General features: G+C 42.5%; 2 protein-coding genes and 1 long non-coding RNA gene across 7 annotated transcripts in view; 2 read left to right on the top strand and 1 right to left on the bottom strand.

Annotated features, from left to right (window-relative positions):
* Positions 1-17,096, top strand: part of LOC138760624 (uncharacterized) — a 19,827-nt gene extending 2,731 nt beyond the window's left edge. The window contains exons 2-5 of one of the 2 annotated variants that reach the window (XR_011355759.1): positions 4,847-7,339; positions 9,718-9,912; positions 12,781-12,823; positions 16,294-17,096. This is a non-coding gene — a long non-coding RNA (uncharacterized lncRNA). Of the gene's footprint in view, positions 1-4,846; positions 9,913-12,780; positions 12,824-16,293 lie in introns of both variants that reach the window. The other variant, XR_011355758.1, reaches the window with a different exon arrangement.
* chac2 (ChaC, cation transport regulator homolog 2 (E. coli)) lies at positions 12,406-25,423 on the bottom strand. Of its 3 annotated transcripts, XM_069931414.1 has the most exons (4): positions 25,338-25,423; positions 22,412-22,860; positions 16,289-16,324; positions 12,406-12,807 (listed from the first exon to the last, which is right to left on the bottom strand). In XM_069931414.1, the coding sequence occupies exons 2-4, from the start codon at positions 22,412-22,414 to the stop codon at positions 12,430-12,432; spliced, it is 417 nt and encodes a 138-aa protein (XP_069787515.1). In that variant the 5' UTR covers positions 22,415-22,860; positions 25,338-25,423; the 3' UTR covers positions 12,406-12,429. The 3 variants fall into 3 exon arrangements, with proteins under 3 accessions (XP_069787515.1, XP_069787514.1, XP_069787512.1); XM_069931413.1 differs by lacking the exons at positions 22,412-22,860; positions 25,338-25,423 and adding an exon at positions 21,744-21,826; XM_069931411.1 differs by lacking the exons at positions 22,412-22,860; positions 25,338-25,423 and adding an exon at positions 20,412-21,259.
* Positions 20,742-25,423, top strand: part of asb3 (ankyrin repeat and SOCS box containing 3) — a 114,886-nt gene continuing 110,204 nt past the window's right edge. Inside the window, exon 1 of one of the 2 annotated variants that reach the window (XM_069931406.1) lies at positions 20,742-20,777. The gene's annotated coding sequence lies outside the window, so the exon portion shown is untranslated. Of the gene's footprint in view, positions 20,794-25,423 lie in introns of both variants that reach the window. The other variant, XM_069931405.1, reaches the window with a different exon arrangement.

Raw genomic sequence — 25,423 nt, 5'->3', positions numbered from 1 at the left:
TAGCTCAAGGTTGAAAGAAGACTCACACACCAAGGGAGTATTATCAACACTGGCTTTATTGGGCTGCAGCTCTGCCTTTTATAGGTAGCCAGTTGTCACCACCGGGGAGTGGCCTGAGCAAGGCTAGACCCCCTGCAATCCACTGGCAGTGATTGGTCAATTCATCTGCTATTCCTGCAGCCTATGGTATCTCATCCTGCGTGCTGTCTGCCCGATTGTCGTGTTTGCTGACACGATCCCTCCACCAAGAACCAGCAGTTGGGACACTTGGCGGCTGACCCCTGCGCCATGATTAATATCCAAGCGAGCCGGTTTCAGCCATTCGAGGTCTCCTCCCTGCAGCCAATGTCCAACACGCAGGTGGAGCTGTGTGTCTGACAAAACGATATGGACCTTCGTAAGGCCATTGAAGGGGTGGCCAGTGGGCCCCGCATTGGACAAAAACATACATAGTGATAGTCTGCAAAGTTTTTTTTGGGACAAAGGTTCTGGGCTTAACTGGGGCTAATGAGCCCAAGCGCTCATGCAGTCGAGACAATGTAGTACCAGGACTTCCCCCAAGTCCTCTGAAGCCGCCACAAATTTGTCCAGGATGAGCCATAGACCAACTCTGCAGAGGATGCCTCAAGATCCTCTTTTGGGTGGTGCAGATGCCTAACAGGACCCAAGGGAGTTTGTTGGCCCTGTTTGGTCTGGTGAGTCAGGCCTTCAGAGCTGTCTTCAGCTGCCTGTAGAACCTCTCCACCAGCCTGTTGGCCTGTGGGTGGTATGGTGTGGTGGAGTTGAGTCCCCAGGACATTTGCTAAGGCGGTCCACAGGCTGGAAGTGAATTAGGCCCCCTGTCAGATATTTTGCTCGGGGACCTTGAAACATGCTATCCAGGTATTCAGTAATGCCTGTGCACATGTCTCAGTGGAGATATCCGGTAGCGGCACCACTTCTGGCCATCTAGTCATCCAGTCGACCATGGTCAATAGATAATGTGTACCTCTGGATACAGGTAGGGGTCCCACAAAGTCTATGTGCCTGTGGCTGAAACAATGGTGTGTTGGTTCAAAAGGCTGCAGAGGGGCTTTAGTGTGGGACTGGACCTTGGATGCCTGGCACTGACTGGCACTGTTTTGACCCACTAAATGACCTCTTTACGGAGGTTGTGCCAGACATACCTGTTGGCCACCATTCTAACTGTAGTGCTGATAGCGGGGTGAGCCAAATTGGTGGTCCGAATCGAAAACACCTCCTCCATGTGACTGGAATGATGGGGCGTGGTTTGCCAGTCGAGGTGTCACAGAGCAGTGTGCGGTTACCTGGGGCGATCTGGATGTCCTCCGGTTGCAGGCTGGTAAGTCAGGGTCTGCTTACTGCACATCTGCCAGGCCTGCATGGTCGATGACTGGGGCTTGGATAGCTAGACGAGCTAGGTCATCGGCTACCACATTGGACTTGCCAGCAATATGTTCAATGTCCGTTGAAAATTCAGATATGTAGGACAGGTGCTGTTGTTGTCTGACACCTTGCTGAAAGCAAAGGTAAATAGTCTGTGTAAATTTTGAACTTCCTGCCCTCTCGGAAGTAATGGAAATGCTGAATTGCCCAGTATAACACTAACAAAGGAACTGTTCTTCTGCTCTGGTGGCCTGAGATGTTTACTAAAAACGGCCAGTGGCTGCCACTGTCCATTAGCCAGTTGCTCAAGAACACCCCTGATCATTGTGCTGGAGGCGTCTACAGTAAAGGGAAACTGTCCTGGGATGCACAAGGAGGGTGACTTTGGCCAGGGAGTCTTTGGTTGCAGGAAAGCCTTGGACATCTCCTGTGTCCATTGCATGTCTTTAACCATACCCACAAACTCTTGCAGTCCTTTTGTGGTCATTGGTCTGGGGAAGGAACGAATAGCGTCCACTTTGGTGGGTAACGGCCTGGCCCCATGTTGGTCAATGGGATGGCCCAGGAAATCAATAGTCTCTCGGCCAAAATGGCACTTGGCCAGATTGATGGTTAAACCTAACTCTCAACCTGGAGAACAATAGACTTAAGTGAACGATGTGCTCTGGGTGGGTGTGACTGGCTATTAAAATTTCATTGAAGTTGACGAAGGCAAAGTGCAGATCCCGGCCCATTGAGTCCATCAACCTTTAGAACGTCTGAGCCACATTTTTCAGTCCAAATTGTATGCAGAGGAATTCGAACAATCTAAAAGGGGTTATGATTTTGGTTTTGGGTATGTCATTGGGGTGAACTTGGATCTGATGATAACCCGATGAGTTCCACCTTGGAGAATATCTGTGCCCCTTTCAGATTACCGGCAAAATCCTGAATATGGGGGACGGGGTATCTTTCGGGCGTGGTGGCCTCATTAAGGCGGTGGTAGTCTCCACACAGCCTTCAAACTCCTGCTGCTTTGGGTACCATGTGGAGGGGGAGGCCCAAGGGCTATCGGAGCGCTGCACAATGCTATGTACCTCCATCTTTCAAAACTCTTCTCTAGCCAGGTTTAGTTTCTCATGGGGAAGGAAGGGGAGGTCCCGCCATAATAATTTGGTGTCTCACCCCATGTTTGGAATAGTGATGGAGGGGAATTCCATTAAGGCGCGAGTGAATTAGTTGTCAGCAGTACTCACTGAGTGTAGATGGGGGTTAGTAAGTTCGGTGCCCTTGAGTGAGTATGTCTGAAATGTCTGGATGACACCCCTTAAATCCACCAGTAGCGAGTTGGCTCTCAGGAAATCTGCACCCAATAACTTGTTGTACAGCCACCACTGTAAACTTCCAGGTGAATTGTCTGTCTCCAAAGTGGAGGGGAATTGTACAGGTGCCAAATGTCTGAATGTTGGAGCCATTTGCTGCTCTAAGCTCTCGGCCCACCTTGCCGCTGCGGGCTTCTAGGCTGGATAGGAGTTGGGGGGGGGGGGGAGAAGACTCTGTACTGTGCCCCAATGTCCACCAAGTAACGTCAGCCCAACAGGGAGTCTCTGATGTTTTGGAGGCTATGCAGTTGGTCGGTCGTCACAGCCATCAGTGACAACCAGCCTTGGCGTTTCACTGGAAGATGCAGGGGGAATTGCATCAACGGGCCTTGGTACCCCACTGTTGATAATAGAAACGGTACTGCTCACTGGTGGGTGTGTCGATAGGGTGGTCGGTCAGTCGGCGGGCTTCCTGGCCAAATGTCACCTCTTCAAACAAAGTGCCTGCTGGAATTACACCCATGATTGCAATGCCAGAAGCCCGGCAGCTTCTTCACATTACGGCATTGATTGTAGGCTGTTCCTCTTTTGTTGGGTCCAAACAGCACTTTGGACCAGTTGGGGTCACCACTGTAGCAGGATCGCTACGGTTATAGTTGAGGTTGAAGAAGACTTGCACACCAAGGGAGTGTAATCAACACTAGCTTTATTGGGCTGCAGCTGTGCCTTTTATAGGCATCTGATCATGTCACCACTGGGGCGTGGCTTGAACGAGGCCAGCTGCTGAGGTTAGAGTCTGCTTTTTTTTTAAAAAAAAAGACACCACCTCTTGTAGATGTCCTCGATAGTGAAGTCTGGTGCCCGTGATGTCTCAGGTAGAGAATAACAACCCTCTGGAGTTTTGCTCTCCACAGTACAGATCATTGGAGATGTTGACACCCAGAAATTTGAAGTTCTTGACCCTCTCCACTACTGAGCCCTTGTTGAGGACTGGTTAGCATTCCCCCGACTTCCTCCTGAAGTCCACAATCATCTTCTTGGTTTTGCTAACGTTGAGTGAAGGATTGTTGGTGTGACACCACTTAACGAGCTGATCCATGTCCTTCCTGGATGCTTCCTCATTGCTGTTTGTGATTCTGTTGACAACTGTGGTGTCATCAGCAAATTTCCTTTCCATATATTCACTTGATCTGTAGAGTATTTATAGCATTTTGTTTTAGAATTATAGCATCCAGGGGATTTGGTTATTACTTCTGTCTAAAAAGGATGCAGCCCAAGATGTGACAGATGCTGGAGTGGAGAAAGCAGGAATTTTATTTCTTGCTCCCTTCACCCAGTGGGCTGGATCTCCAACCCCTTCCTGAGTTAAGGTCTTACTCCTGCCTGGAGGTAGTGCCACCACTTGCCATAGTTGTTTCCCATTTTTCTATTGACTGGAGCCATCTGTGAACCACGCTTGCTGTTGTTCCTCTTTGGTGAGGGAGTCGAACAGCTGACCCAAGGATAAGGGCAAGGAATTGACAGCAGGACCTCGGGGAAGGGGGTTGTGACTCCCTGGGAGGCATGACTTTTCTTATGCAGCTTGCTGACTCCTGGCCCAGCCTCTCCCTGGTCGGCAATATACCACTGTCCCTTAACAATAGATGAATGCTGGGGGAAACTCTTTGTGGGTGGCAGAGGAGGATTTAATGTACCACATAATGGGCAGGTAAGGCCAAAGTACGATGGTCTCATTATCTGTTTGTTGCTCTGAGGTGAGGAGAGCCAAATAGCATGCCAGGAGCTGGTGTTTGAAGTGGGTGTAGTGGGAGATGGACTCTGGGATAGTTTTTGTCCAGAAGCCAAGTGGAACTCTGCGGCCATTAATTTTCGGCCAGAGGCTCCACTCAGCTGTTGTGGTGGCGTCTGAGACCTGGAATTCAAACAGGACTCTGATCTGTTGGGAGGCTAGTGGCAGTGCCTGTTTTGCTGTGTTGAGCGCTAGCTGCTGCTCAGAGCCCAGTGATGTGTGGTCTTTTTCCTGGAGATGGTATACAGCTGGTGCAGCAGCATGATAAGATGGGGGATGTGCTGCCACCAGTAGCCTAAAAGGCCAGTGAAACTCTGGGCTTCAGCCTTGTCGGTGGGAACTGCTGTATTTAATATTTTATTTTGTGCAGCCTCCAGGATATCCCTCTGGTCAGAGGGCCACTGGATTCCCAGGAAGAGGACAGTCTGACTGGGTCCCTGTATTTTCTCCCAATTGATCGTCCAGCCATGAGTGCGAAATAGAGATGAGGGAATCCAGTGTCTGCACCTTCTCGGAAGCCCCTGGATCAGTATGTCATCAATATAATGACTTGCAATGATGTGGGGGTGGATGGATAGGTCACAGGTTATTAATCAGTGGCAGAGGGTGGGACTATGGAGATATGGAGAAAAGGATGTATTGCCTGCCAAACTGATCCTGGGAGTCAGGGCTTAAGAAGATGGAGAACACATTGGTGAGGTCCACCATGGCAATGGTTTGGTGTCCCTGCCCATTTTCTCGCGGATAGGGTAGACTGGGCTATTATAGGGGGGACACAGCGGGTCTGATCACCCCTTCGTTGAGGAGGGCATCAATCACTTCTGCATTCTCCTCATTGCCTATGTTATGTTAAATGCAGCATCCCGGTGTCTGTAAGCTGTGCGCAGCCCACCCCCATCCTTTTTTTTGGGTGTCTGCCCATTTCTTGCTTGTCTAATGAAACATTAGAAAAACAAAAAAAAAATCAACCATCTATAGATGCTGCTTGACCTGCTGAGTTTCTCCAACATTTTGTGTTGCTCTAATCCAAAAATCCTCATTCTAGATGGGAATAATAGAAGAGGATTTCAAAAGTAACATGCTATCTATTTCAGCAAAGATCAACAGGAGACTATAGGCCAACAGTTTAAAATTGAACTTTCATGAAGAAGCAGGGGTAAGACATATTACTGACATTGCTTGTACCCAAATTACATGAAGAGTGCAGTTAAAGTACTGTATTTCAATTGATTAACAAATGTATTTTCATTAGATTAAAACAAAGGAATTGACATTCTGAAAATGCAAGCACAGGGTATGTGGACAATATGATTAAATGACTAAAGGAAAAAAAAAATCAGTTATATTGATTAAAATTATACTTCAAAATCCAAAAGATGTTTGGAGATGACACAAGTCTTGCATCAGAGTAAATCATGAAAAGAACGGTAGAATTCTTGAGGAAATCTTAGCAAACAAGTGGAAGTTAATGCACACAGTAAAGTATGATCTGGAACTCGTTACCAGAAAGTATGCAATCCTCTTGCACTAAACTGAGGAGAATTGGAGATGGACTTGAAACAAGCTAAAGAAAATCCTGGGATGTGATCTTCTAAACATGATCAGAGGAATGGGAGACTGCATGTGTCCCTTTCATCTTGTAAAAATATAATGTATTTTTATTTAAATTTAAAGGGATATATTCTAGAAATCAATCATGAAAATAGTATATTGAACAAAAACACTGGAGAACAATAAACAATTCATGGGCACTTAAATTAGTTCAGATTGTGTAAACATTGAATATTTATTTATATAGCACAACAGAATATTGCTCCCAAGTGCTGTATACCAATTAAGAATACACAAAGCACAAAATCAACTAACACAAAAGACTAGACACTGGATAAGGGAATCATCTCGCAGAATAGTAATGGGATGGAGAAACACGTGGATGGTGACTCACCCAAACAATCTGGGTGGGTGTTGTAGCTCCCAAGACAACCATGACAAAAGCAAGGCCAAACTTTTATCTGACATCAAGGGAATCGATACAAATTCGAAGATTATCATAATTTCTTAAAGCTGCGGCAGTTATAATGAGCAACAGTAAAGAGACAACATTCTTCAAGACTGGTGCATCATTAATGTGAAAAATGGCTGAAGATGATTAAACTAGCACCGCTCTGCGAAGGGTGATGGAATGCAAAATGGGTAGATTTGAGCTTGAAAATAGACAGCACTAACTAGTGGGCCCCTTTCTTATCAGAAACCTCAAGGATGAAGGAATCTGATTCAGACTGACAGTGACCTAGGGTACCCCATAATCACCATTGTGCTTGCTTAATAAAGACATGAATATTAACAGACACCCCTAAGGATGGGTCTGCCTAATTAATATAACATGCAATGTATGATGAGGGAGGGACTGTGTAGTATCTGCACGAATAGAAGGGAAAAGGGGAAGGTTGTAAGGTATTGAAATTCCAATTAGAAGAGACTAAATGAAGGTGTGGTGATGTTGAGCGCAGGACTGTATGAAAGAGTGATGATTCTGGACCTCCGGTGTGTCTTGGGACTAAGAGACACCCGGCTCTGCAGAACCGAGATAAAGCTGAACCAGTTCTCCAAGACTTTGTCTCCAGAGTAGTGATATTTTACAAGCCTGGGGACTCATCCGGGATCGCAACTCCCACCACTTGGCGACTGGCTATCAAAGGACGAGAAGGTGCACCCCGCTGATTTCAGTGGTCTCAGATTTCCTTGCTTGCCATCAGCGGTTTGAGTGAGTGATATCCGGACAGGAGACTCTGGAGAACAGAACAAAAGGGAACTCCAGTAGGAGGAGTGGTTCGGTCGGGGGACTCTCGTGCACGAGACCCGGGTAAGAAAATTGACTATTAAGTATTACTTGGGCGATTGGGATAGTCTGTCAGGAGTGTGTGATCAGACAGGGAGGAAAATGGGTAATCAGTGTACCAGGTCTGATGAGTCCTGAGAGAAGAAGGGACCCCAGAGTGGGGGCCATGGGGCTGACATTCCACCAGATAGTCCGTTGGGGCACGTGAAAGGGTCGGGAACAGACCTGTAAAAGGGTCAGGTCGGAGACCAAAGAATGTCTTCGGGGAGATTTCCGAGAACTTGGCAGTTCAGGACTGTGGTTGAATAAGAGCTCAGGGAGCTCAATTAAGAGTTCAGGGAACTAGTCAGGTCAGGGACCATTAGTGTGTTTGTGTGTGCTCGAAGAGCTCAGGTTTTGGGAACCTGAAGTACAATGGGGAATTGTGTAGATACAGCTATCTGGAGGTTGAAAATATAATTTGAAAAGTTTCTGAGACATTAAATGAAAGGCTAGGGAGAGAAGGATGGCCGTTGGTGGGTACTTGGGATGATGAATTCATTAAAGAAGTAATTAGAAAATGGTGCCTGTTAGCACAAGAAAGAATATAGGCTTTCAGGTTGCCAAACTAATGCTGTAAAACTGGCAGAAGGGGGGGACAGTAAACCTATGGATGTCCTCCAGAAAAATGTGCACATAGAAAGGAGCAGGACAGGAAAAATCTGGAAAGGAAAAAAAAGCCTCCTGCACAGAAGGATAAACAAAGACTACGTAGTCAAATGGAAGTCCTAAGGCTGATGGAGGAGGGAGAGTACTCCTCGGGGACCCCCTAAGGACCACCACTAGCATATCATCTGCCTGTATCTAGACCCCTAGCAGCAGTCCCCTCTGGGCCAGCAGTACCCAAAGTATTTTAGGATCCTGTTAGTGCTTGAACCCAGAGCCATGATAAATCATCCGGCCACTGTAACAAAGAAGTTAAGATTTAAAGAAAGTTTGTGGGAAATTCTAGAAGTTTTTGTTAAAACACGTTTGTCTGCATTTGCACAGTTTAAAAAATTAAGCTGTTCTCAGTGAGGACAGAGAGGACTCAGCAGAAAAACACAAGATACCACTCTACCAGCCAGGCAAATTGGCAGGAAGAGATAACACAGCCAGTTTGTACATAATACTAGAGCACAGAACGAAGACAGCCAGGAATACTCTTAAAAGGGCTATGCAAGTTACCAATTTGTTTACAGTTTAAAGTTGAGCACATACCCATGATAAAGATGTGATTTCTTAACTTAACGAGGCAGCAGATAAAGTAGCTGAAGTATCTAAAGAGTTATCAGGATTGGGACCCCAAAGATTTAGTTCAACATGAGTCCTCCTCAATGAGCCTTATACCTTCCATCCAGGAGATTAGACTCCACCAGAGGGACGCCTCTGATAGAGAAATTGAGCGATGGAAATGTTCTGGTTGTTATTATGTTGATGTACTTGAGTTTTGGATAACCCCAGCAGGCAGGGGGAAAAGTGGAAAAGTGGGACATTTCAAAAAGGAATATCCAGAATTAAAGAGAGAAAGGGATGCTATCCCTCGGATGACTTTTGGGAGGATTAGTGGGATCAGGGGTTTCTTCCTCCCAGGACTCACCGGGAACCTTTGATAAATTTCCAACAAAGCGGATGCCATTTTTCTGGTGGACGCAGAGGCCACTAGATCATCATTAAACTATACCGGAGGGAGTTAGATTCATTTGTCAACAATTAAAGGTATCAGAGGTAAAAGGGGAAGAGTTTTCTGTACCTATTTTGGGAGCCCATTATGATCGGAACAGATCATGAGGAAGTGATGTGGCAATTATTATACATTCCGGATATTGGGAGTAACCTCCTGGGTTACAACTGGGGTTAGAAAAGGGGGTAAAATATTTGGGACACTTAATAAGTAATGGAAAAAAGAAAATGTCCCAAAAGGATTAAGGGGATATTGGAACTGTTTCTCCCGAAAACAAAGAAGGAACTAAGGAAGTTCCTGGAACTGATGGGTTATTGTTGACTGTGGATAGATTCATATGCACAAAAGACTAAAAACTTGTACTTCACCACTAGGATACTTCAAGAAACAATGCAAAAGTTAGAAATAACATGGGTTATTTTCATACCCCATGGCATCCCCCTTCCTCAGGATGGGTAGAACGAATGAATCAGACATTGTCCAAATTGGTGCTAGAAATCAAGTTACCCTGGACTAAATGCCTGCCTATAGCATTACTGAGAATCCAAGCACCTCAAAGGAATGTCTGATTGTCCCCTTATGAAATGCTATTCAGACTGCCATTTTTGGGAAGAGAAGGGGAATTGCCTACTGTAGAAGTCACTGACAAATTTATAAGGAACTATGTATTGGCGCTCGTTGTTTCTTTATTTGTTCTTAGGAAAAAGGCCCAGACACTTCCGCTCGAATTTGCCATTCACAAAATACAATCAGGTGATTGGGTTCTGGTTAAGATGTGGAAGGATGCCAAGCTTCATCCAAGTTGGGATGGACCATTTCTAACCCTCCTGACCGCTGAGATAGTGAAAAGAATTGCAGAAAAAGGTGGACACATCACACCAGTGTGAAAGGACAGGTGAGGACTCCTGCTGAGCTGCCAATTTTGCACATACATCCCACCAAAAACCCGCTCAAGATCCAGTTGAAAAGACATCGTTAGAACAGGACTTTGAATAGTTTGTGAAACACAAGTTAAATATCTACGTACAACCCTCCTCCTTCAGTAGAAAGAAACACGAGATGGTGGTGGATATGCTGAATAGAGTTGGTAAGTGGGAACCTGGGTTGGGCTGATGGGATTCATACCCCAGTAAGGAGGATTGGAATCTATCATCAAGCCCTCAGGGCCAGTAAAGTTCACCATTACCACTCCAGAGAGTTCTAAACCACAGGTGATATGGTTCGATGCTTGTAGTTTAATAAAATGTGGAAGGATTGAGAGTCAGAGATAATATAGTTTTCAGGAGAAATATATGTGTCTTATCTGACATCAAGGGAATCAATACAAATTCGAAGCTTATCATCATTTCTTAAAGCTGCAGCAGTTATAATGAGCAACAGTAAAGAGACAACATTCTTAGAGACCGGTGCATCATTAAAATAAAACACAAGACAGTGAAGACGAAACACAACTTAGATTTTGGAGTCAAAACATTGTAATATTACCTAAATTACAAGCTAAACTAATTATACATAAAACACTCAGTTGTAATTAGAGTTAAAAAAAACCAAAAAATCTGTCCCACCAATACTTCGACTAGAAACCAACACCAGCACCACAGCGTTGAAAGACCGCAGCAGCTCTCAGTAGCTCGAGTAAGGAGTCTCTCCGTTCACGTTCTCTGGTACCTGGGGTTATATAAGCACCTCCGTGTTTCACAGCTCCCACATTGCCACCAACCCCCACAACACAGCCCCTCAAGAGCACCCCACTAGCGTGAAGTCCTGGCCCCACAAACAGTCCACAGTTCAGCTCCATAACCTTGGTGAGGCATCATCCTACTGGAGATAGAATACAATTCAATACAATATCCCATTAATTGTTTTGATTTTATTAAAAGTGCCTTGTTTTTCTCTTGAGGTTCATTTAAAATTATAAAGATTGATCAATTATATCACTGTATAACATTCATGAGGCAGAGGATCACATTTTCAAAATGAGAGCAGCTTAACAAATTTAATTTACCATAGTATCTTTAAGTAAATTCAGATTTAAAATATTAAATGCAAGTCAAAAAGCAATATTTTTGACTAACCTCTGTGATAGCTTTGAATACCTAAAAATGTATATTTATAATTTTACATTCTGTTTTTAAACTTGGTCTGCAATGTTACTTTTCCCCAAATATTTAGGCATTTATTTGGCAGGTCAACAAATTAATTCAGATTTAATACTTCAATGGAGAGGTAAAATTTGTTCACAAACCACAATACATGTTTGTGTGGAAAAAGCACAACACTGCTAGTACCAACAATCCACAAAAAGATAGCAATGATTATGAAAATAACCTACTTATCACAAAGTTCAGCATTTTCAGATCATAACCACCACTCCATCTTTTCCAGAAAGCAACTCTGCAACACCCATATGTTATGTCCCCCCCCCAACTCTGTATTGCACAATTGTTTACGTTTCTTTATTTGTTAACATGAACATTGTGTAGCTTTTTTTTGCATTATGAATAAGAGATCATTCTGCCTCACCCGCAGGAAAAAGAACCTCAGGGTCCTATGTGATGTCATGTATGTACTCTGACAATAAATTTGAATCTTACTGCTTTACTGGGATCTATTGCTTTCATGCCTTTGTACTATATTCCCTCTTAGTCTCCATCTTATTACAGACTTTTCCTTTAGTTCTTTCATTACTTTTCCACATTTGTTGCCCTTACACCGGAGCAAGAGCATCTGTTTATTTTTCCCCTCCCCTGGGTTCAGGTGAAAGGTTACAAAATCTGAAGTAGCGCTCCATCCTTTCTGTTGACACAGTTTGACTCATTTTTATAGTTTTTAAACATTCTCTAGATTTTGATGAAATTAACTACAAAATTGATTATTTATAATAGGAAAACTCAAATACTCTAAATAAATTGTTCAACTTTTAGGTTAGATTTAGAATTCCAATATACAATTACAATCCCTGAATGTCAGCTGTTTAAAGCAACAATATTGGAAGTATCTATTTAAATATTATTTTACTGATTATAACCATGTCAAGTTGAAATTTAACTTGCAGATTCTAAATTAAGATACAGCAGTTTTATAAAGGATGTTGACAATAAACATAATGCATATCCTCAAGGTATCCAGTACCCAACTTTTTTTTGTGTTTAATTGTTCAATAAACCTGATTTGATTGCCTCAAGCAGGATTATACTTTTGCCAAGGATCACTGTTGAACAATCGAGAAAACCAACTTTGGTATAGACAATTTGTGGTTCTCTTTTCAAGATTTCACTGCATTAAATAATCATGTTTTGATTGGGGATTGCCAGGAATAATAAAATAGCAGAAGTCAATAAAAACTGAGTAAGAAGGAGCTAAAGTGTAAACCATGTTTTCCCAGATATACTTTGTGGCATCAACTGTTTATTCAGTTACTTCTCTCACACCTTGCTACAAGCTCCTTGACCATCCTCTCCAATGAAAAAAGATGTTCATCAGTATCTTCTGGAACAAGAATTCGTAAGGAGTCAGCAAGTTTAAATAGATACTCCGTGTTCCTTCCACTTGGTCCAACGGCATTTAAAATTTGCAGAGCCACATCTTCCATGGGCGCTGGGCCCAAGTAATCAGGATTGTCACATGTTCCTATATATTGCATCACAGCAAAAGGATCAAGTGAAGTATCCTTAGGACAAAATGTAACAGTAATAGTTCTGTAACCATTTTTTTCTCGAAAGTCAAGATATTTTTTCACTTCTTTCTCCTTTCCATTTGGCAGCTTATACGCAACACCCCAAACAAGGCCCTGGACAAATAACAAGGTAATAATTATGTCCAAAATATCAAATATATTAACAATTTATATTAGTTTATTATTGGAAAAAGGACACATTACAGACAAGCAGGTGATATTTGGCATTACAATATGGAAAAACAAATGCTGCAGATCAGAACAGATTGCTGAAAATATTTGGGAAGTTATCAAATAAAGAGTTAATGATAGAGGCCGATATCTACCAAGTTGAAGGTCTTCAATCAGAAATGTTAATTTTGTTTTTTTCTCTCTCTCGCTCCTTCATATTTCAACCAAACTGTAGGATTACTATATACAAGAACGTCCCTAAAGAAAATGCAAAACAATGCCATCAACCAGGATCAAATGTACATTGGGTAAGGATGATGGGAGGGAATTCTAAATATGGAGTCTGGAAATTACATGTGATTCCTCATCTTTTGTAAATTTTCTGGGGCAAGATTAACAATTTTGTGGAATAACTCGCAAATTAAATAAGATATTTAGCTACAGATTCAAATGTAGAAGTTAAACAGGCTGCACATTTACTTTTAAATGAATGATGCAACAATGTGCATGTTGAAACAATTCACTGCGCCAGAACTCGTTGGGAGCTGCTGCACTCTCAATACTCATGTAGTGGTAGTAGGTCTTAATCCAATGATAAATCGCTGTCAGAAGTTATCCTGCTTTTAAATCTTGAAATCCCATACAAAGCAATACCATCATGCAGGTGAAGTAGAACAAGTATCACTGACAAAGCAGAATCTGACAAACAGTTTTCCTCTGTTACATTGACAACTATATTGGTGCTGCCTCATGAACCCATGAAGAGTTCATTAACTTTATTCACTTTGCTGCTACCTTCACCCTAACTCAAATTCACTTACTCCAGCAACACTCTCCCCTTTCTTGATCCCTTTTACAGACAATATAAAGATACCAGGAGGCCACTCCCAGCTGTGATCTACAGGCTGCACTGGAGGACCAATTGTTAAGTGTATGCTGCAAAAGGAGTTGGGGCTCAGTCTTAGCTCCATGATAAATTGTGGTTTAGCCTGTTTAACTTGTACATTTGAATCTGCAGCTAAATATCTTATTTAATTTGCAAGTTATTCCACAAAATTGTTAATCTTGCCCCAGAAAATTTACAAAAGATGAGGAATCACATGTAATTTCCAGACTCCATATTTAGAATTCCCTCCCATCATCCTTACCCAATGTACATTTGATCCTGGTTGATGGCATTGTTTTGCATTTTCTTTAGGGACATTCTTGTATATAGTAATCCAACAGTTTGGTTGAAATATGAAAGTAAAAGGAGATCAACTGTCTCCCTAATTTTGGAACAATAAAGATAATACAATTGGCGTGACTCAAAGAAAAAAATGTATACATTTAAATTTAGTCGAACAGCATGGTACAGGCTTTTCCAGGCCATGACCCCAAGCCATCGAATTACTCCTAAATGACCTACACCACTGTACATTTTGAAAGGTGGGAGGAAACTAGAGCACATGCAGTCATAGGGAGAGCGTTCAAACTCCTAACAGGACCAGATTTAAACCTGGGTTCGTGGTGCTACAAATGTGGAGTATTGTGTACAGTTTTGAGAAGATTTACTGGGATGTTGCCCGGACTTCAGGAACTGAGTTACAGGGAAAGGTTAAACAGGTGAGGACTTTATTTCCTGGAGCATAGAAGAAGGAGGGCAGATTCAATAGAGGTATTTAAAATTATGAGGGGGGTAGACAGAGTAAATGTAGATAGGTTTTTTTTCTACTGAAAGTAGGTGAGATACAAACCAGAGAACATGGGTTAAGAGTGAAAGGGGAAAAGTTTAGGGGGAACTTCTTTACACAGAGTGGTGGGAGTGCATGCTCAATTTTAACATTTAAAAGGAATTTGGGGGTTGGTGGGGGGGAAAAAGAAGGTTGGAAGGTAGTGTTTGTTTTTACCTCAGTAGTTCTACATAACTCTAAGTAGTTGTCACTCAAGTAACCTGAATGCTAGTGCAGGTGTGCTGTCTCTAGTTTTATATTTATTTCCTGTTTGCAAATAAATTCTATGGTATTACTAGGAACAAATGTTGAGGGTGGTCACTCCTTGAACCCTTTGAATCTGTTACCTCGACCTGTACTCTCACCATCACATTGCTTCACTGACAATTAGAAACTTCTGAATGAGCAGTAATTAGGCAGATTGGATTAAAATGACAATCTGAGTTGGTCAAAATGACTCAACATTTTATCAGTAACAAAACAAGTTATGAAATTAACCCAAAAAGAGAGATGTCAGCATGAGTACCATTTAAATAACAATAAACAATTAATTTGGAATTTGGATGGGAGAGGTATGGAGGGCTATGGACTGGATGCAAGTCGGTGGGTCGAGGCAAAAAAAAAATGGTTTGGCACAGACGAAGGCCCCTGTTTCTGTGCTATAATGCTCTATGGTTGCGCAAAGCTTGTACAACTAAAACATTATCTTACATTTAATGTTACGGACACATTTACTTATGATATTTTTCTTTCGAGGCCTGAATGAACAATTTTACGGTGTCACATAACAAGCTGGGAACAATTCTCCAAACTTAGGATATTAAAATTTTCACCCTCTCTTAAGATGTCCTTTTAAACCTAATTACTTGACCAGATTTTTCAACACCAATTATAAATATTACTATGCATGAACATTAATTTAATAAGACTACTAACAGCAGAGAATTGTTGGCAACATTAAAGATAATGTAAAACTGCAAACTGTTGAAACACTAATGTAACACGTTACCTTTTACTCAAACTATGAATAATGCTCTCATTGTAGCAATCAATCTTTTATTCAAAAGGAGACAGTTAAACATCAAAAGCACGAAAGAACAATCCTGGATCTGCTGTAAACTACATTTCTAATTGTTGTTCAGCACCAGTCAGCACCATAATACGCTTGCTGAATAACACATAACTCACAAAAGCTCAGTGACAACAAATGTAAATGATCTGAAGTGGCTATCCAAATATAACATTTGTAGTAAGATGTAATTTGAAGAAAAAAACCTCTAATCACCAACAGATCACAGTTTTGCAACACTCAGGTATTAATTTCACGTTTCCTGTGTTGTGCGATTGTTAGTGTAGAAAACAGTGGCAGTTTTCTACATACAGTATAGTATAGTTTAAAAAAAATACAGATACTATAGAATTCATAATACAGGATCCAGCAATGCTTGCAAAGTAAAAAAAAATCCTCTAACACAATCTACTTTTTTCACCAGGTATCCTGAATGCATGAGCTTTCAAATCCTGAATATATTTGAACTATAAATATTCAGGCTAAAGTACTGTGTTTTTATCCAAAGAAAATTAAGCACTTTGCACACAGCTGAGTTAAATTACAGTGACACATTATTGCTACTATTTAGAAACTTATGTATTTTTATTTATGAACAACTTATTTCCAAGAAATAATTAAAATTATGCATTTTTTTGTTTACCTCAGGATCTTCAACAAGCGTGACAACTCTTCCAGGCTATAGAGATGGAATGAGAAATACACAAAAATAATGAGATCACAGTGAATGAATAAAACCATTTTAAAAGAAATTAGGCAATTTTAAAAGTGAGCATACAATGACTAATCCAGATAGTGAGTTTGTGTTCAGTCTTGCTGTATTACAGGATGACAAATCAGTAGATGCAGGCAGCAGTGATGGTGATGATTTGTGATGGGGCATCCGGCAACACCTTCCCTTGACTGGCCTACAAGAACGCCTGCAGAGCCAGAACATCAGACTGCTAGTTTTGCATGAGGATTCCTGCCCACGCCACTGATGCAGATTCCTTTTGACTGTAAGGGGAAATTGTCCAGCTCCTCAAATTTGTGTCCTGTTTTGGGAAGGCCAGGAAGTAGTCCTAAACCAACTTCACCCTATAGCATGGGAACAGCACTACAGAACTTCAAACCCAGTGACCCTTGGCGAGATGGGTGTTTCAAGGCATGGTCTTTCTCTGCAGACAATTTGGCCTACTCCAAAGTCCCAACTTTCAGAGTGATTCCCCAAATGGTGAGTAATGGCAAGGAATATTTTTGCAGATGGTGTTATCAGCATTGGTCTAACCAGTTGGCTGAGACACCATGAGCCACTTCTGGTTGTGATCCACAGGCAGCACTGGAGGACCTATTGAAAAGTGTATGCTGTAAAAAGGGTTGGGGCTCAGTCTTTGCCCTCTCCTGATCCAGCCCATTTAACGTACATTTGAACCTGTAGCAAGATCATTTCTTTAATCTGTGTTCATTGCAGTGGTGGGGTGGGGGGGGGGGGGGTGTGGGCAGGGGAAAGAATGTTGGCAGGTAGTGTTTGTTTTAACCTCATAACTCTAAGTAGTTGTCACTCAAGTAACCTGAATGCTAGTGCAGGTGTGCTGTCTCTAATTTTATATTTATTTCCTGTTTGCAAATAAATTCTATGGTATTACTAGGAATAAATGTTGAGGGCGGTCGCTCCTTGAACCCTTTGAACCTGTACTCTCACCATCACATTGCTTCATTGACAATTAGAAACTTCTGAATGAGCAGTAATTAGGCAGATTGGATTAAAATGACAATCTGAGTTGGTCAAAATGACTCAACATTTTATCAGTAACAAAACAAGTTATGAAATTAACCCAAAAAGAGAGCTGTCAGCATGAGTGCCATTTAATAAACAATTAGGAAAGGACAAACCTTCTGAAGTTATTTTAATGCAATCCAGGGAAAAAAATTAAACTATCGATAAATGAACTTTTAAATTTTGATCCTCATAGGAAAGATTTACAATAAACAGCTACAAAATTTGGGTGGCACAGTTTGGCATAGTGCAACATCTTTAAAGTGCCAGCAATCTGGACTGGCTGTAAGTAGTTTGTACATTCTCCTCATATCTGTGTGGGTTCTTCCTGGGAGCTCCAGTTTCCTTTCACCTTTTGAAATATTCCAGGGGCGTAGGTTAATTGGGTGTAAATTGGGCGGCATGAACTTGTGGGCTGAAATGGCCTGTTACCGTGCTGTATATCTTTAAAGCAAAAAAAATTTTTTGAGGTCTGATATTAAGAAATTTCTTAAAATTAGGTGGTGGAAATAATATTTCTGGAGAAGGTAAATGTCATCTCAAGTCAAACAGTGGTCAGACAACTATTGATTTATTTTCATAACTTAGCAAGATGGGAGGAACAAAGACAAATGGAATTTAATCCTGATAACAGTGAGGTGATACATTTGGAAGGATCAATAAGCCTAGAGAATTTTAATGTTCTAGGGAATATTGAGCAGAGGAATGAGTCCAATGTGACCACATAGATGAATATGGTGGATAAGAAGCTTTTGAGACATTTTCTTTTCTTAGAATGGGAAGAGAATACAAGAACAGAAAAATTACGTTAAAGTTGCAGAGGGCACACTGCGTATCGCACTGACCACGATAATCAATTAGAGGATTGCACTCCAGAGGAAACAGGAGATTCACTAGGATATTGACTGGAAGGAGCATTTTAGTTAGAATGAGCGACTGGATCAGCTAGGTTTGTATTCTATGACGCAGAGGAGCCTGAATGAGGGTTACAAATTTAGGAGGGGCATGGTTTGAAACATTTCAACATAGCAGAGATGTACAAAATCAGAGCACAAGAATTTACATAAGGGTATGAGGTTTAGAGGGAAAACCCACTATCTGAGGGAATGATGGAGAGAGATCTCTCATGTGTGGATGAGGACCTGAATCAGTGTCATCGAAAACTATAGGCCAAGTGCTAGCGAAAAGAGAATAACATAAAGGGTATTTGATGGTTCGCCTGCTCACACGCTGTATGAATCTACAATTATATATTGCAAAGGTAACAAAATATGCATCACAAATATCCATGAATGGGATTGAAAAGGCAGAAAGAATGAAAAAATCTTAAGCTAACATTGACTTCCAATTTTAGTACATCACCCCCCCCCCCCCCCTGCTTTCCCCTATTCCTGATGCCATTCTCTCTTCTCTTTCCCTCCCATGTCCTCTGGCTTCCTGTCATTCATTAAATTCAGGTGCCTTGCTGTTTGGCTTGGACAATCATGTCTCTCCATCCGTCACAAGCTCTGACTCTCCGAATTGTAGTTGTTGCCACCCCTGAAGTGGTTTCCCGTTGCCTTCTTCAGTTGCAGTGTCCATACTAGATTCATCCGCCCAGCGTTTTTAGTTTTACAACCAGAAATTCCAAATTATAGAATCTGCTTGTAAAAGCCATCCACTATCTGCAATTCATGGCTTCATTTGATCCTGATTGGGAGGCAAAACAGTACTAAATCTTGCCTGAGGGTGACCTGTAGGATATCAAACAGAAGGAGAGCCTTACACCTCCTTTTGCTGAGCAATTGCACAACACCAATACCAAAACCACACCTTAATTCCTTCAGCTCTCCAGCACTGTCCTTAGCCTCTAGCTTCTTGCTCCGAGCTTTAAAACCCCTCCCCATTTCTTCCTCCTCCCTCTTGCCTATCCTATTACCTGCCAGCCCATGTTCCTCACCCTTCCACCCCACTCTTTGCATGTTCTTCGCATTTCCAAATTCACTGTCTATTGCCTGACCCGATGAGATGAAAAAAATTTTTAGACATACAGCACATTAACAGGCCATTTTGGTCCACAAGTCTGTCCCACCCAATTTACCCAAACCCCTGGTACTTTTCAAAAGGTGGGAGGAAACCAGAGCCCTCAAGGAAAACTTACACAGTCATGTGTAAAACATACCAACTCCTTACAGACAGCACAGGATTCAACTTCAGTTCCGATTGCAGGCACTGTAAGGGCGTTTTACCAATCATTCTTCCAGCATTTTGTGTGTTTCTACAAATCACTTATATCAAATGGAGTTAACGAGAAAATCAGCAGATACTGGGGTTGAGTGTAATTTAGGTATTGGTTATACCAACTGCATTTCCACACTTCCCTTAATCTGACCACAACATATAAACAAAATTAGGGTATTTGACATATTGTCCATCCCACATAGCTGATTTACCATTCTTTTCAAAAGTAAGTCACAAAAATCTGTAGACACCCTAAAACACAAAATGCTTTTTTAACCTTTGCTACATAATGGACATAATTTTACTACCATCCTTTTCAAACATATTTTCCTGCCTTCTTCCCATAACTCTTGATTCCTTTCCCAATCAAGAACCTGCCAGTATTTACTTCAGTCTTAAATACACCCAATGACTTGGCCTCCACATTTAGTGAGCAGCAACAAATTCCATGGATTCACCACTCTTACAAAGAAATTCTCCCTCATCTCTGCTCTAAAAGGATGGGGTTTTTTTTTCCTTCTGAGATTGTGGCCACTGGTCCCAGAGGGGGAAAACATCCTGTCAACGTCCACTCTATTAAGTAGGTTTCAATGACATTCTTCTAAACTAGAGATAAACTAATGAGAACAGAGGAAAGAATGGAGGCCATTCGGCCCTTCGTTCCACTGCCTGATTTCTCCTTAATGTGGGAATGTGCTCTATCATGCCTTATCCTGGAACGGAATCCATCTCTATAGTTGTGTTAGATTGGATTCTTTACGCGCCCTGCCTCCCTCATTCACTCACCTACCTTTCCCGGCATACCCCGATGGTCGGTGCTGCCTTGCCAGAAGCGACGGCTGTAGCCCCGCACGTAACCCACTAACTTCTCCTGGTACGGGAAGTCGACTTTCCAGATGAGCGAGCCGTACCCAAATATCCACATATCGGCGCCGCGGGATATTGGTCCTCAAAGGTAAACCGATTGATGCCGCAGCTGCTCCACGTCGGCGAACCCACAACGGTATCGGCGCACGTCGCTCCCTTTCAACGGGCTGGTAAGAGGACCAATCCTATTGGCTGTCCCGTTTGTCTCCCATCCTCTTCTGATTCGTCGGCCGGAATCAACCAATCAGATGTGAGTAACGTGGGCAAGTCTTCGGCCGAGCAAGAAACGGTGAGGAGAGTTCGATGTGAGTAATGGGAATCGTCTTACGGACGAAAGGAGTTTTTGTTCCGGTTCGCCGTGAGGGCTTTAGTCGACACCTGCTGTTGTCCTCTGCAAACGTTTTGTTGGCGGAAACTTGTTTGGAATACCGGCGCAGAGTGGTTCTTCCCCGGGCAAGGCCTGTCATTCTCCTCTCGCCACCACCGTCTCGATCTTCACTCCCCCCATCTTTGCATTCCGTGCTTTGAGTTCGCAGAGGTCCGCCAGCGTTGGGAACTTGAGTAGGCAATTACTGGAGAGACTCAGCATGTCGGACAGTATCGATTGGCCGAAATGGGTCATTCCTTTTTTAAAAACCTCTATGGATGTTGTCTGATCTGCTGAGCTCTTCCATCGATTCTCGGTTCCCAGATAGAGTCATAGTGTTCTGGGCTTAATTTGCCCAGGCTGACCCTTTACCTGGATAGGGACTTCCTGGTGGTCATCTTTGTCTGTTGCAATAACAGGAACTGTTCAGAGGCCAACCATTTTAATTCTACACACCACTCCCACACTGACATGTCTATCTGTGGCATCATAAACTTCCAAACTGAGGATACCCACAAATTGGAGGGACAAGATCTAATATTCTGTCTGGACACCATTCAACCAGATGGTATTAACATCAACTTGTCCAGTTTCAGTTATACCCTTGCTATGTTTTCCTATCCCTCTATCTCCTTTCCTTCAGCTCCCCAATCTTTTCCCTCTCTATTCAGAAAGCTCTCTCTTCTCAGTTTTTTTTTCTCTTCCACCCTCTCACCTACGTTCTCTTACCTGTTAACCTGTACTCCTCCCCCTGCCCTTCCTCTCCTATCTCCACCTTTTTATTCAGACACCTGCCTGCTTTTTGCTTCATGAAGAAGTATGCAGGCCCAAAACATTGGTTACCCTTTACTTCCCATAGATGCTGCATGACCTGAATTTTTCCATCACCTTTGTGTATTGCATCAAATTTGCCTGTGTTTGTTCCATGTCCCTCTAAATCTATCCCATCCATGTACCTTTTTGAATATTACATTTATCTCTGCTTCTCCCTCTTTATTTGGCTGTCTGTGCCATATTTTTACGTTAAATATTTGTTACAAAAGAAACAATGACAATATAGTTGATTTTGCAATCTTTAAGACAAATGATTTTTAAATCTGTAGTTAACTGCCATAAAAGGGCATTGGCAGTGTGGTTGCATCACAAAGTGCAAAAGTCTGCTGTTGTCCCACTCAACTATATTTTTAAATTTAGACATACAGCACATAACAAAGGGCCCATGAGCCCATGCTGCACAATTACATCCAATTAACCTACAACCCCTGGTATATTTTGAAGGGTGGGAGGAAGCCAGAACACCCGGAGGAAACTACGCAGTCATGGGTAGAACATACAAAACTCCTCACAGGCAGGGTGGGATTCAAACCCCAGCACCGATTCCTGGTGCTGCAACTATGTTGCGCTAACTGTTATACTAATGATGCTGCCCAATGAGGCTTTTGCCTCAAACTAATACCTGATTAATTTGGAAAAATATAATCATCTATTGCTCACATCTGTCAATAAACAGATTAAACATTTTCATTTAACGAGTAAACATCAACATCATACAGTACCATCAACAACTTTCACATAACCTCACACTTGAATTAGTGCAATCAGGTTTCTGCCCCCTGCTAAAACTGAATTTGTTCCAATCCAATGTCATCAACTTGCACAATCAGTGATTCTATAATAAGTCATTGTCTGCTGATCTATCAGTAACATTTAATTTTGAGAACACATGATCCAAGCCTGCTGACTGTTTTGAAATGTTGCGACAGGCTTTCTTGGCTAAATAGTCCACTTGAAAGAATGCTGAGGGCTCCTCAAGGACGCTGAAGCCTTCCTGATTGTATTGGAGATTTGGATCTGGAGTTTGGGTTGCTGATCGAATAAGAGTCTGTGGCTGCAGAAGCTGCAGGTGTGCTGGAGGTAGATTCACGAACACTCAGCAACTCTGAAGGGACTCTCTTTCGCTTCTGTTTCTCACTATAAGGGGCGCCAGGCAACACTAATGGTGATTCTGCATTAAAATGAGGCAGAAGACAGTTTCGTTTAATATTACATGTTCTGTACAATTACATGACAAGAAAGGACTCTTGAATCTTCAGTTATTGTCTGAGTTTTATCTCACTCGAAATCAGGGAGTGAAATAAAACTCATACAATGACTGAAAATTCAAGATTCTGATCTGGTGATGAGTTGGAGATAGAAGAGAGCTTTCAGTTCCAGGGCATAAACATTTCCAATGACATGTCCTGGACCACCTACGTCAATGCTTGGCCAAGAAACTCATCAGAAAGTTCTAATTTCTCAGATGCTTGAGGAAATTTGGCATGTCACCTTGCCTCTACAGACTCGCCATTGAAGATGTCCTATCAGGATTTATTAGTGTGGTGTAGGAACTTTTCTGCCCAAGACTGCAAAAAACTGGTTGAAAGGTTTCTTTTTTGTCATTAATAATGTAACATACATGAAATGCTTCAACTTTTGTTTGCCATCTGAGCATTGCCCTAACAATAGGAGAAAGAGAGAATCGCTTCAGAGTTACTGAGTGTCTGTGGATTCCCCTCCAATGCTCCCATAGCCTCTGATTAGTTTCTTGGCCAGTTTCCAACAGCCTGCAGCCCATGCAGGTCCCCCAGCCGGAGGTTGCCTGGAGTCTTGAGTGGATTTCTGAACTGATGAGCCCCTCACTAGTCTGCGTCCACCATCACCGCCCTGTAGGGTTGTCTCCTCTGCTTCTCTGTCTCAAGATGTGAGGGAGTGTTCTCACTGTTTTTGGTGCCCTAGTATTGGTGCTCCTCTGGAGTCTGCAAACCCTTCCAGCCGCTGCTGAGCAAAAGTACTGCCATCCTGGGCACAGACCCGGGAGTTGAACGATTTCAATTAAAAAACATCGTTGGCTCCTTTAACAAGCCGTTTAAACCCATTTGAAGCAGTCGGTATTAGGACTGAGTGGTTGAGCCCTTTGGGGCAGCGCTGTGTCACCGCTCTCCCGGGTCTGTACCAGCGGCTGCACTGCTGTTGCAACAGCTCTGGCAGCTTCGCCATTTCTTTAACTGTGGAGGGTTGTGAACATTGCTCACGCTATCACTTAAAATTGAACCCCCACCACACCTCCCCACACTCTCGCTGACTCTTGATGCCTTGGGTAAGCAGCCAAAATTCATCCTGTCCACACACTCTCCATTTCCTCCCTCCCCCCATTAGGAAGAAAATTTGTGAGTGTGAGATTACATGCCACCAGATTCGCAGGAACAGTTTTTTTTTCCAGCTGTAATCAGATTCCTGAACGAACCTCGAAATAGTAAAATTATGCTGACTTTGCCCTGTTGCAACTGAAAACTGCTCAGTATATCTATTTGTAACTCTGCACTTTTGTCCTGTCTTTTAACTTGTATTATGCATGGGATGCCAAACTGACTTTGTGGCCATGTTTGTGGATGATACAAAGATCGTAGGAGTTGCAGGTATTATTGAGAAGGCATTGAGTCTGCAAAAGGACAGACAGGTTAGGAAATTGGGCAATGAACTGGCAGATGGAGTGCAGTGCAGAGAAGTGTATGATCATGCACTTTGGAAGAAGGTGTTGACTATTTTCTAAATGGGCAATGAATTCAGAAATCAGAAGTGCAGAGACTTTTGGAAGTCCTTGTGAAGATTCCCTAAAGGTTAACATGCAGGTAGAGTTATTGGTAAGGATGGCAAATGCAATGCTAGCATTCCTTTTGAGAGGGAAAGCAGATAAAAACATGGATGTAATGTTGAGGCTTTTTAACACTTTGGTCAGACTGCATTTGGAGCAATGTGAGTGGTTTTGGGCACCTTAACTAAGGAAAGATGTGTTGGCATTGGAGAGGATCCAGAGGAGGTTCACGAGAATGATGCCTGGAGTTAAAGGATTATCATATTAAGAGTGTTTGATGACTCTGGGTCTGTACTCACTGGAATTTTGAAGATTTATGGGGAGAATCTCTTGAAACCCACTGAGTACTGAAAGGCCTGGGTATAGTGGATGAGGAGAGGATGTTTTCTATAGTGATGCGGAGAACAAGTTTGGAGGGTCCAAAAAGTGACAAGTCTGAACACAGTTTAACCACAAATAAATATCTTTATTTACACGTGGGGAGGGGGGAATTGCAACAGGGATCACACACACACACACGCACACACACACACACACACACACACACACACACACACACACACACACACACACACACACACACACACAGAAGCTACACACAATTCATGTGCATCAGACACAGCTAAACAACCTATACGGTCTACTAACAGATTGCTACTAATCACAGTTCTCATGGCTAAACACGAGGACAAAACAAACAGTACCTCCTACCCTAGCAGGCATGGTTCCCTAATTAACAGAGTGTGTAATTACACTGATAACAAGTAAGGCACAACATTCCTCAGTTATGCACCACAATAGCTCCCACCCTTTACTGGCACACATGTTACAGTTTCTCCAGTGTCACTCACAGCTCGCAATCTTGAGTGAAGCCTTGGTTTGTTCCCTGTGGCGGGGGTGGGGGCGGCGGTTTCAAGTGGTGGGCGTTTTACTGCAG

Source organism: Narcine bancroftii, chromosome 4 (assembly GCF_036971445.1).
Source record: "Narcine bancroftii isolate sNarBan1 chromosome 4, sNarBan1.hap1, whole genome shotgun sequence".
Lineage (NCBI taxonomy): Eukaryota > Metazoa > Chordata > Chondrichthyes > Torpediniformes > Narcinidae > Narcine > Narcine bancroftii.
This window is presented reverse-complemented; position numbering and strand designations above follow the sequence as displayed.

Bases quoted from the DNA above. Each gene is read 5' to 3' on its own strand.
- chac2 (XM_069931411.1), bottom strand. From the start codon at position 20,546: ATGTGGATATTTGGGTACGGCTCGCTCATCTGGAAAGTCGACTTCCCG. The intron at 16,325-20,411 runs GTAGGTGAGTGA...CCATCTCTATAG, and splicing joins ATCGGGGTATGCCGGGAAAG to CCTGGAAGAGTTGTCACGCT. The intron at 12,808-16,288 runs GTAAACAAAAAA...TTATTTGTCCAG, and splicing joins CGCTTGTTGAAGATCCTGAG to GGCCTTGTTTGGGGTGTTGC.